Raw genomic sequence first — 13,751 nt, 5'->3', positions numbered from 1 at the left:
ACATTGCATGGATAGGCAGCAAGTCCTCTATGCTACCTTCCAGCTATTTGAGGAGGTTGGTCGATGGTGGATTGAGGTGAGTTTGTTGAAGAAGCAGAGAGTCGGTCCAGCGAAGATGACGTGGAACCGTTTCAAGGACGTTTTCTTTGACAAATACTCTCCGGCTTCTATACGTGATGCTAAGGCGGTTGAGTTTTCTGCTCTGACTCAAGGGAGTATGACGGTGCAGGGGTATGTGGCTCGGTATATAAAGCTATCTGGTTCGCGCCATGTTTGATCTCGAGCGAATATGAGAAGGCTCGAAGATTTGAGACGGGCTTGAGGAAGGACATTCACAGATTGGTGGGTATGCTTCAGATCCGCGAGTTATCAGTTTTGGTGGATAAAGCCATTATGATTGAGACTGGTATCCGAGAGGATGATGTGGATCAGGAGTTGAAGAAGAGGCCAGTATCTTCTAGTTCTCAGTATGGATCTCATCAAGGATCGTGGAGAAGGAGGAATAGGGGCTCGGGTTATTGTCAGACAATCGAGCATCGGAGTTCTCAGGCGAGCCAGTCGGGTGATCATTGTACCAGGTGCCACATATGGGATAGCGGTGAATGCCAGTCGTTCAGGGGTAACTGCTACAACCGTGGCTAGTTAGGTCACATGGCTCGGGATTGTCACGCGCCGAAGAGGGGTACCCCTTCTTCGAGTCAGAATCGAGGAAGTAATCAGGTATCCCAGAGGACTTATCAGGCAAACACAGCTCCGACACGAGTGTATTCGCTTACTCCAGCGGATGCCGAGCATGCAAGGAATGTGGTGACAGGTACTTTGAGGTTGCTTTTAAATAGAACTGTAGTTTTATTTGATTCGGGTGCAACCCACTCCTTTATATCTGTAAATTTTGTGAAACTGTGTAGAGTGGAGACCCAAGTCATGAATGAAGAATTGTCTATAGCAACACCATCTGGGAGTGTATCTTTCTATAGGAAGATGTTGGAAGATTGCCCAGTGGTAATTCGGGGGAAGCTGCTACCGGTGAAACTTGTGGTCTACGATATGTCGGGGTTTGATGTTATTCTGGGGATGGATTGGTTGTTCTCTAGTTATGCTATGATCGACTGTCGTAAGAAAGTGGTAGTGTTCAGACCTCCTAGGAAACAGGAATATGAGTTTATAGGATCGTGTGTGCTCTCGACGCCACAAATTCTATCGGCACTACGGGCGAGGAGGCTACTCTTGGATGGATGTCAGGGGTACCTAGCTTGCGTAAAGGAACCGCCGCGGGATGATTTGATACTCGAGGATATTAGCGTAGTCAACGAGTTCCTGGATGTGTTTCCAAATGATTTACCTAGTTTACCTTTGGTTCGTGAGGTGGAGTTCGCGATAGAGTTGCTGCTTAGTAAGGCACCGATCTCTAAAGATTCATACCGAATTGCTCCAGCAGAACTTCGGGAGTTGAAGGAGCAGTTATAGGAATTATTGGATAGGGGTTTCATTCGACCTAGTGTTTCATACTAAGGAGCTCTAGTGTTGTTTATGAAGAAGAAGGACGAGTCAATGCGCATGTGCATTGATTACCGTGAGATTAATAAGGTAACTGTGAAGAATCGATATCTTTTACCTCATATAAATGATCTCTTTGACTAGATGTAGGGGACGCGGGTCTTTTCAAAGATCGAATTGCGATCGGGGTATCATTAGGTGAGGGTCATATCTAAGGATGTAGTGAAGACTGCTTTTTGTACCTGATACGACCATTATGAGTTTCTGGTCATGCCGTTTGGGTTGACGAATGCTCCGGCAGTGTTCATGGATCTTATGAATAGGGTTTTCCATAAGTATCTAGACCAGTTTGTAGTGGTATTCATTAATGATATTATGGTATACTTGAGGAGTTCGAAAGAGCACGAGAACCATATGAGGTTAGTATTATAGGTTTTGTGGGAGAAGAAGCTATATGCTAAACTGAAGAAGTGTGAATTCTGGTTGGATCAGGTTGCATTCTTATGCCATGTAGTAACTGGTGACGGTATATCAGTTGATCCTAGCAAGATCGAAGCTATGGTCAATGGGTGAGGCCGAAGAATGTGTAGGAGGTTTTGAATTTTTTAGGACTGGCGGGTTATTATTGTTGGTTCGTGGAAGGTTTCTCTAAACTATCTGGGCCTTTGACTTGATTGACCAAAAAGGGAGTGAAGTTTGAGTGGACCATTGATTGCGATTAGTTTTTTCAGGAGTTGAAACACCAACTGGTTACTGCTCCGATTTTGACCATTCCTTCGAGATATGACAATTTTGTGATTTATAGCGAAACGTCTCTGAAGGATCTGGAGTGTGTACTTATGTAATAGGGTAAGGTAATAACTTATGCTTCTCGGCAACTGAAAGAATACGAGAAGAGTTACCCTGCGTATGATCTGGAGTTGGCTGTTGTTGTAAGAACCCAAACCATGAGATGTGGGTTTATATTGTAAAAGAGGGGTAAAAATGGAAATTCTGCAGACTTTGTCGACGAAGCCAAAATTCGTCGACGAAATTCAGAGGTTCGTCGACGAAGAAAAGTCGAGAGGCGGAAATTGGAAATATTAGGCCTCATTGATGAAATCTCCGATTTCTCAATGAAATTCTTGACTTTTCGTCGACGAAGGCACCTTTTCGTTGACGAAATCCCTCGGGTCAAAGGTCTATAAAAGGATCTTTGGGTTTCTTCATTGCTAAGTTATGGATTATCTCTCTTTCTCTCTAGATTTCGAAGCTCTCTCTCTCTCTCTCTCTTCTATTCCTTCACCGTTTGTCACCGGATTCAAAAATCCAAAGTTACTGCGAGGATCAATGAAGGATTCTCTACGTTTCTACTAGATCGAAATCTCGTTTCGAAGGATTTTGGGTTTCGGGCCAAAATCAAGTTAAGGCTCGGTTTTCATTTATGATTCGGCATATGTATAGTAGTACAGATTGTAAGTATGTTTGTACTATGGTTTGTAGGTTTCGGAGTCTTGGTTCATAGTTTTGAGGACCGTGGAGTTCGTAGTTGGTTTTTGGGTTAAGGTAAGGGGATTCTGTTTATATCAGTTCATTTTCGAAATCAGGATCGGTAAGCCTATAGGCTACGATCGTATGTACGTTTTGGCTACTTATTTGGGGAAATCTATCGGGTAAAAACACGAGATTTTTGGGTTACAATTTTTGGAAAAATTGGAAATTTCGGGTATCATCTCTATTTTGTTTGGCAAACCGTTTGTCTTGTTTAAACTGTATTATTGAGGTGACCATAATCCATATTTTCATAAACTGTATACTTGAAATTGTAAATGATATGATTTGCCGTAATCCAAATAAGTGTGGTATGTATGGTTGTATGAAATTGTTCCAGGTATTTGTAAAATAGCTATGTGGCGGCTAATTATTGTACGCTAAAATGTATAAGAACGTGAGTTCCACAATGATTCCAGGAATTTGTAAAACAGCCAGGTATCGGGTAGTTACTGTGGCGAGAGTGGCTGGCTCTATATCCGGGGTGTGAAATATCACTAGTATGTTCCGGCTGGTCACTGGTGGGTGTGATCTACACCGTTTGTAGCAATGGATTCACAGTGGGCCTAGGTCATTGTAGTGTAGTTGGCACGTGGCAATGTAATCGGGGTGAGACTAGGTGACCTTGTGTAGTTGCGTATGTAGCAATGGATTCACTATTGGGCCTAAGTCGTAGATTTTCATAGTTGCATGTGTAGAAATGTAATCACTGTGAGACTAGGTGACCTTGTGTAGTTGCGTATATAGCAATGGATTCACTATTGGGCCTTGATCGTCGCAGCGTAGTTACGTATGTAGCAATGTAATCGCTGTGAGACAAGGTGACCTTGTGTAGTTGCGAACTAGTGTGACAACACTGACCGTATGTATGTATGTATGTATGTATTTGAGTATTGTATAAACTGGAATGATTTTTGTGAAAATACTGGAATTGTATGGAAATGTATGGAATTGTATGAAACTGTACAAATTGTTTCAAACTGTATTGTATGTATAGTGTTTTGAAGTATGTAAAATGACACAGGTATGCCACACACTGATATAACCTGTTTTCTCCCTTACTGAGAGGTGTTTCATCCCAAATATATACAAATGTTTTTTAGGTCCTTTGGGTAGCCGAAACTAGCATCTTAGCGTCCGGAAGCGAGGGGTGTCGTTTAGCTACTATTAGTTCCTGATAGGTATGAGTTTTTGTAACTGGGTTATGGTGATGGATTTTGTAAACTCCCGTAGTATGTATGGTATTCGTAGGGTTGTATATCCTAGCTTGTATAGACTCTGGTATGATACTGGTTATATATAAAAGACAGTATTTTGCTGCGTATGTTGATGAGTATGGATGTTTGTATGTATGTATATAGGGCATTCGTTCACCCCACGGGGTCGGACCCTCTTTGTATGTGGTATCATGTATGTTTTTATTGATACAGAGACATGTTAGGTTACTAAATTCACCCCTGGGTCTCATTTCTGGGTTCGGGGTGTGACAGCTGTGGTGTATGCATTGAAGATCTGGCGACACTACTTGTATGGTGTGCAATGCAAGATTTTCACGGATCACAAGAGCCTCAAGTATTTCTTCACGTAGAAGGAGTTGAATATGTGGCAGAGTCGGTGACTTGAGTTGATTAAAGACTACGATTGCACCATCAGTTATCACCTGGGGAAAGCTAATATGGTGGCTGATGCGTTGAGTTGGAAGTCGGATCACGTGGTAGTATCTGCAGTTGTGACTCAGGATCACATCAGATGGGATCTGGAGAGCTCAGGTATAGAGTTGGTGCATGGTGATGATCAGGCTTTCCTTGCTAGTTTGGTGGTCTAACCGACTTTGTTTGAGTGTATAAAGGCCACGCAGGCTAGTGATGCGGAGTTGGTGGAGGTTATGGAAAAGGTACAACGGGGATTGGCTATGGAGTTCAACATTAGGGAGGTGTGTTGAGGTTTGGGACTAGGCTATGTGTCCCGAACAATGATGAGATCAAAAGGATGATTCTAGAGGAAGCGCATCGTTCTTTGTATATGGTACATCCTGGTAGTACGAAAATGTATTGGGATTTGCGTGAGACTTTCTGGTGGAGTGGTATGAAGAGGCAGATTGCTCAGTTCGTGGAGCAGTGTCTCACGTGTCAGCAGGTGAAGGTTGAACATCAGAGGCCAGCAGGGCCATTACAACCCTTAGCTATTCTGGAATGGAAATGGGAGCATATTTCCATGGATTTTGTGAGCAAATTGCCGACAACACTTCACGGGCAGAATGCCATTTGGGTGATCGTGGACAAGTTGACTAAATCAACTCACTTTTTACCGACAAAGGTTAGCTACCCTGTGAGTAGACTAGCAAATATGTATGTGCATGAGATTATGAGAATGCACGGAGTACCGGCATCCATTGTATCCGATCCATATCCGAGGTTTACTTCTCGATTCTGGTCAAGCTTGCAGGAGGCACTGGAGACGAAACTTACTTTCAGTACAACGTTCCACCACTAGACCGATGGACAATCGGAGAAGATCATACAGATCTTGGAAGATATGTTGCGGGCTTGGGTGCTAGACTTCGGTGGTAGCTGGATACAATTTATGCCACTGGTGGAGTTTGCCTACAACAATAGCTTCCAGGCTAGCATTGGGATGACACAATTTGAGGCTTTGTATGGTCGGTGTCGCGACGTCCCGGCGCACGTGTGCCCCGGGGTGGCGAAATTAAAATCAATTTTCATTTTCAAGGAAAAATGGGAATATTGGAGTCGCCACTAACCTTTTAGTGTGGTTAGAACACATGATTACTACCCCGTTAGGGGTAGAATGAGTCTACATTACCAGAGTTGGGGTTGGGAGTTCGGTTACGTGAGGGGAAGGTACGAGCACCCCCTACGCGCCCGTTCTTACGAATGATACCTAATTAATTTGGAATTATCCCTAAGTTAATTTAATAAGTCCTTAAAAGTACTCCAATAGTGAATTTACCAATACACATGCAAAATGAATAAATAAATAAATAACTAAATAAATAATACAAAAATATATGTAACATAAATATATATACATATTCCCTCAGAACTAAAGGTACGTGAAACCCGAAAGCTCATACCATTGCATTAAAATCATAGGGATACACCCACACAAAAATACTTTCTAAAATAATACCAAAATATTGGAAATAATGGATATCGCAATACAAAATATAAACATAGGATATAGTTGAAAATTCCAGAAATATGTGATAATAATAGCCCTAATATATTATAATGATAATACATTCCCTGTAATAATAATACTACTATAATAATAACACATATATATCTCGTAATATTAATAACACTTAAATACCAATACAATATTATAATACCACTTTAATATATATATATATATATATCATAATACATAAATATTAATATTATACCATAATAATACCACTAGACTAATAATACATATATATCATAATTTTAATAACTATACAATATGATAATAATATATCTTAACAAATACATGTAAAGACCCTAACTATAAATAATCAAAACTTTAACATAACACTAATAAAACTCTAATATTAACAATAAAGGAAACATTTAAGAACATGACAATAAATCAAACCCTAAAAGTTAAATGTAATATAAATAAACATAGAAACAAATAAGACGAAATTATGGAATTAGACAAACCCTAAAATAAATATACAACGTCAATCAAACTCGCAATAATATACAATAATATGAAAATAACCAAACTCTAAAAAAAATCAATGTGCAATAATATAGAAATAAATCAAAAATCCTAAAAAATATTTACTAATAATTTGGAAACATATCAAACCTTAAAGTTGAAATGTGATAACAATATGGAAACAATCACAACCCTAAAATTAATAAACAATCTATATAGAGGCAATTAAACCCTAAAAATATTAATAAAATGGAAACCAATCAAAGCCCTAAATATAATAGGCAATATAATAATAATAATAATAATAATAATAATAATAACTTGGAAATAATTAGAGTCTTACGATTAATGTACAATATTAGTCAAAACCCTAAATAATATGATAATATGACTAGTACAATATCAATAAAAAGTTTAACTTAAATAACAGTAAATCAAGAACACTAAACATAATAAAAAGACCTAAAATCTTAACGATGCAAAACCCTAAATAACACAATATATACTACAAATAAATAAAAGCCCTCAGGATAATATACAACAATAGCATAGACACCCTAAATAATAAATAAGTATATTACAATGATTGAAAATACAATAATAACATAAGCACTTTAAACCAATATTCCAACAATTAATAAAGTATCAAATAATAATCTAACACCTATAACAATAATATATATATATATAACAAAAGCCTAAACATGAAAACTATATATTACAATAAAAAAAAATTAAATATTACACATACCTGCATAAAAAAAACAAAAAAACAAAAACCCGAATATTAAATATTAGTAATGACCAAAATCAGAAGAGAAATAAATAAAAATAAAACAAAATAACAAAAATAAAATGAAATTGCATGCTTGTGTGTGTGTGTTCATGTGCAGAGAGACTCACCGTGGGGACGGTGGCTGTGGTCGTGGAAGGGAAGCAGGTGGCCGGAGCTATGGTCGCCGGAGTTGCAGCAGCAGATGAGTGAGGGTGCTGTGGTGGTGCTGAAGCTGGGTTGAGGCGGAACAGGGAGGCGGCTGCTGCTGTAGTTGCAGGCGACCGCGGAGGACTCTCGGGTTCCAGCAGTGGGGTGTTGCCAGAGGGACTGGTTGTGGAGTGTATTGCTGCTGGCGAGTGGGAAGATGGCCGGTGATGGGGTCGTGGTCGTGCGCAGCAAAGGCGCCGGAGCTTGTATGCTGCTAGTGCTTGCGGTTGCTGGAGTTTCGAGGTGACGGCCGGAGAACAGGGGAGGTCCTGCGGGCCTGCTGGTGCGTGACTAGAACAGAGAAAGTCTTGCGGGCCTGCTGGTGCGTGGCTGGAACAGAGGAAATCCTGCGGGAGAAAGTGGGGTGTTGTAGGAGTCTCGGCTGCCGCTGTGTGCTCGGTGCTGCTTGGAGTGGTGGCCGGAATATGGAGAATAGCAGAGAGTAGAGGGAGAGACCGAGGGAGGTCTAGGGGAGCCGAGAAAGAGAGGGCAGAGAAGCAAGGGAGATCTGAGAGAGTGAGAGCCTGAGAGGCTGAAGGAGAGAGGACAGGGGCGCGAGAGAGAGTAGAGAGGCAGCGTTTTTCCTTGCCCCGGCGCTGTGTGCGCGCGCTGTGGGAAGGAGCCTTTAAATAGGCTCCAACCCCAAAACCCTGAGCCAAAATAATAATAATAATAATAATAATAAAAATAATAATAATAATAATAATATAAGGATAATACTAATATTAGAGAAAATAATAATAATAATAATAATAATAGATAAATAAATAAGAATAAAAAATAATAATGGTAGAGTAATAATAATAATAATAATAATAATAATAATAGATAAATAAATACGAATAAAAAATAATAATGGCAAAGTAATAATAATAATAATAATAATAATAATAATAATAATAATAATAATATTTCAAAATAATAATAACATTTAAAAAAATAATACTAACATTTAAAGATAATAATAATATTAATAATAATAGCAATAATAATAATGATAATAATATGTAAAAATGACAATAGTATTAATAATAATAGGAATGATAGTAAAAATAATAATGACAATATTGGACCTGAGTAAAAATGTGGTGTCTACAGTCGAGGTGCCGATTTCCTTTGTATTGGGATAAGGTTGGTGAGCGTCAAGTGTTAGGACCTGAACTTGTGCAGCAGGTGTTTAAGAAGGTGGGCTTGATCCGGGATAGGATTAAATCAGCTTAGAGTCGGCAGAAGAGTTACGTAGATGTTCGCCGCCGTGAGTTGGAGTTCGAGGTGGGGGGTAAGGTATTTCTAAGGATCACTCCGATGAAAGGGGTGATGAGATTTGGGAAGAAGGGAAGGCTGAGCCCGAGGTATATCGGACAATTCAAGATTCTTGAGCGAGTGGGTCCGGTAGCCTACAGGATTGCACTACCCCCAACACTCTCGAGGATCCACGATGTGTTTCACGTATCCATGTTGAGAAGGTATGTGTTGGATCCTTCACATGTTATTAGCTACAAGGATGTGGAGATTGGGGATACTTTAGCGTATGAGGAAATACCTATTCAGATTCTGGACCGTAAAGTTCAGAAGAAGTTTCACACCAAGGATATACCGTTAGTAAAGGTATTGTGGTGGAATCACGAGGTTGGGGAAACTTCTTAGGAACTGGAAACGAAAATACGCCGGAAGAATCCACAGTTGTTCTGAGTGCCTGTACGTTACCCTACTTTGGGTTGGGATAGGTGGTCAATCGTTGGGAGTGTGTGTATTGTGAACTCCTAAGACGGTTGTGTATGTAACCAAGGTATTCCTCCTCCATAAGTGAGGGTATGTATATATTGTGAAGGGACTGCGTTTTAGTAGTCGTCGGTTCTCTTTAGAATTGCGTATATGTATTTGATTATATGTTTGAGTTTACGAATGAGAGATGACAAATTTCGAGGATGAAATTTTTGTAAGAAGAGGAGGTTGTAAGAACCTAAAACATGATATATGAGTTTAATTAATTAAGAGAGGGGCAAAATGGTAATTAAATAGGCTTTGTCAACGAAGTTAGTGTTCGTCGACGAAGGCCCTATATTTCTCGTCGATGAGGTGTAGGGGTTCGTCGACGAGGAGAAGCCAAGAGGTTTTGTGAATGCGACGAATTTCAGGTGTTCGTCGACGAGGAGAAGCCGAGGGATTTCGAGAAACCGAGAATCTCAGGCTCGTCGATGAGGTCACGGCTTCATCGACGAGGTGTCTATAAGGACTCGTCGACGAGGTCGGTTAAGTCAAAGTTTCTGTAAATAGATATTTTCATTACTTCTCAGCTTATAAATCTCATTTTCTCTCTCTATCTCTCTAGAAACTTTTCCTACTCTCCATCTCTCTAGATTTCTTCGCCGTTTGTCACGAGAATCGTTAATCCGACGGTACCATGATGATCGTGGAAGGATTCTCTACAAGTTCTATAGATTGAATTTTCGGTTCGGCTATTTTCGAGTTTTGACATAAAGTTGAGGTAAGGCTTGGTTTTCATTTCTGTTCTAGTAGTTTTGTAGAGAATTGAGTCATGAGTATATTATGTATTGTATGTTGTAGGTTTTGGAACTCGGTTTGTTGTTTAGGGATCTTGGAGTTCGGGATTTGCCATTTGGGGAAAATGTAAGGGGATTCAGTTTATGTCGATTATTTTTTAAATCAGACTCGGTGGAACTGTGATCCACGGTCCTGTGTGCGTTTTGGTTACTCATTGGGGGAGATCTAACAGGTGAAACTATGAGTTTTTCATGATTACAATTTTGGGAAAAATGGGATATTGGGTTGCATCCCTGGTTTTGTTAGAAAAACCGTATGTATATGTCGGATGATTTACGTATACATATAAATATATATTAGATTATATCAAATTATTTACGTATATATATATATATATATTTGCATATATATACATATACATCAGATGATTTACGTATATAGATATATATATATATATATATATATCAGATTATTTACGTGTGTATATATATAGCATTTGTCTGATATACGTATATATACATATGTATATATACATAAATAATCTGATATAATTTGATATATATATATATACATATACGTAAATACGTAAATCATCTGACATATATATATGTCGGATGATTTACGTATTTACGTATATACATATATAATGTGGAAATAGGAAGGAGAAAAGAGGAAAAAAGACATGTACAAGGATAATGTGGAATATTTGAATTATGTTAATTTATAATCTTATTTCAAAAAAATAATTTAATATTTTTCTTTTAATAAGCTAGTTAACTTTAATTTTTTAGTATTTTTATTTGTTGTTATTTGTGGTAAAATTTTATGTACCGGCATTTTATTTTGTGAAGTGTCTATGTTGGTTCAATTTAAGAATATTTTGAGAAGAGACACGTTTTACCATCATTCCAGTAATAAACCAAACTATATTAAAAATATACTTCTAGACCAAATGGGACCCTCATACATTCACAAGAATCATGTATCTCAAGTATCACAATTCCACGACCTCATGTTTTAGTGAAACAAAACACCATATAAAAAGATTAAAATTTGAATCGTAGAGGAGATAGAAAATGATATGAGATGAAAGAGGAGTTATATAACTCCCATGATGTAGCTTGATTTGTTCCAATGTAGCCTTGAATAGACAAAAAAGGTGACCAAGTAAAAAATAAATTAATGCTTAATTAAATGAGAAACCTAGTTATAATTCTTATGCATTTGTTATGCATGTGCATGATTTATTAGTTTATATTAATATCTACTTATATCATATGAAAGCCAACTTATGAAAGAACTAGTTTCGCTTTTAGTAGTTAATTAGAAAAGAGAGAAGAAATTGTTGATAATGTCGTAAAAATCAATTACTTTCTAACATTATTAAAATTTAGAATTCCTCTATTTTCCAAACCTTCAATTCTTAACAAATCAAAAACCATTCAACAAAACCAATCCTTTTAATAAACACCATGTTTCTTGTAAAGTTTCATTAGGCAGTTAATTACAAGGCCTACTTTCCTTTTAATTTTTTCTTCTTTTCTATTCTTATGTTTTCTTTGAACCTTTAATGCAGGACGGTTCCAACTTACAAGCCCTTTTAACGCCAACGTCCTTTACCCAGGAATGGCCCGTATCTCTAAGTCCTTAACTATCCCTAAGAGCCCATTTATTGATGCACAACATAACCCAATGCAGTAAGGCTTTACATATAGACACCTCTCTTTCCAAAATTCTCAAACAAAATTGATCTCTTGCAACAAGTTTGCAAGGAAAAAAGAGCAATAGAGACCGAGGTTATAGACGAAAGAAAGAGAGGAGAAAAAAAAAAAAAGCTTATAGCAAAGAGAAAACTACGGTTTTGGTCATGGACATTAGGGTAGATAACAATGAGCACGACCAATCAGCCCTTGCAGAACAGCAACCCCTACTGGAGCCCGAAGAGCAGCACCGATCGGCGCCGGCAGCGCCCCGAAAAACCCTGAAAACGCCGGCACATAAGGTCATAAGGAAGACGTTCAAGGGCACAGCCACCTTGGCCAACCTCCTCCCCACCGGCTCCGTCCTCATATTCCAATTCTGTTCCCCAGTTCTCAGCCACCAAGGCAGGTGCAACACCGCCAACAAGGTCGCCACCTCGGCCCTCCTCCTCTTCTGCGCCTCCTCCTGCTTCCTCCTCAGCTTCACCGACAGCTTTCGCGACGAGAAGGGGAAGGTCCGGTACGGGTTCGCCACATTCCGAGGGATACGGGTTCTCGACGGATTGGCGACGCTTCCGCCGGAAGTCGCCGCTAATTATCGTGTTCGCTTTGTTGACGTGCTGCATGGCTTCTTGTCCATCATGGTTTTCGCAGCTGTTGCGATGATTGATCAGAATGTGGTGAATTGCTTCTTTCCGGTGCCGGCGGCCGAAGCCAAGAAGCTGCTCGTGGCGGTGCCTGCTGGAGTGGGTGTGATCTGCAGTTTGCTGTTCTTGGCGATCCCTTCAAAGCGTCATGGAGTTGGCTTCCCCCTGTCTCGTCGCTAGTGATCGTTCCCACATTATTATATTCTTTTTCTTCTCATTCATATTTCTATTCTGTTAAGCAGGTGATCGGAAATTCTTATGCGTGCTTATTAAAATTCATATATGCTGTGGTCTAGATGATGGGGCCATGCTAGTTTCTTGTCTCTATTTTTTGAGATTAGTTTTCGGCATATCGGTCATGGACGACGAATGCTTGCTGTCCCTATTTGTAATTGATGATTATAGATTTTGCAATATTATAATTATTGTTGGTTGGATTAGATGAACCAGATACGAATTAAAGCAAGAGCAAAACCTTTTTCGTGATGATTTCCTTCACATTTTTTATTATCAATTAAATTATGTTTTAACATGCTTTTAAATTCTGTGATTTAGGATAAGGATGCATGCTCAGATCTTGTTATTAGAATAAGGAGTCCTCCCAGCAGACCGATAATAAGATATAATAATAGTTGAACTATACTTATATAAAGTGAAACTGAATGAATTTATATGGCGAATAATTTGTAAAATTGTAAAGACCATTTTCATTTCATTTTATTCCACTCTTGTCTTCATAACGAATCATAATTGTATGTTTAGTGCATAAAAATGAAATGAAGTTCGATATAATTGAGTTGAATTTATCACTTGATTTATTGACTATTTCTATTCAAATTTTCATTCTATTCTATTAAACAAATTAGTCAAACTTATTATATATATACATACATACATACATATATATATATATATATATATATATACATACGTATATCAGACAAATGCTATATATATACACACGTAAATAATATGATATATATATATATATATATGTAAATCATCTGATATATATTTATATATATACACACACGTAAATAATCTGATATAATCTAATATATATATATATATATATATATCAAATTATTTATATATCAAATTATTTATGTGTGTGTATATGTATATACACGTAAATAATCTGATATAAACAGCAGGAAAGTTTAAACAATTGATGTTAAGTAAAAGGACATAAGCATCATAAATTGGATCAAGATAATGAAAAGT

The 13,751-nt window shown here is 38.1% G+C and overlaps 1 protein-coding gene across 1 annotated transcript; it reads left to right on the top strand.

Annotated features, from left to right (window-relative positions):
• The first annotated feature begins 12,047 nt into the window (after positions 1 to 12,047).
• Positions 12,048 to 12,707, top strand: LOC131151527 (protein DMP7-like). Its single transcript, XM_058102767.1, has one exon. It carries the CDS (start codon positions 12,048 to 12,050, stop codon positions 12,705 to 12,707), a length of 660 nt encoding a protein of 219 aa, XP_057958750.1.
• Positions 12,708 to 13,751: the final 1,044 nt, after the last annotated feature.

The sequence above is a fragment of the Malania oleifera genome, chromosome 3 (genome assembly GCF_029873635.1).
Source record: "Malania oleifera isolate guangnan ecotype guangnan chromosome 3, ASM2987363v1, whole genome shotgun sequence".
NCBI classification, from domain to species: Eukaryota; Viridiplantae; Streptophyta; class Magnoliopsida; order Santalales; family Ximeniaceae; genus Malania; species Malania oleifera.
This window is presented reverse-complemented; position numbering and strand designations above follow the sequence as displayed.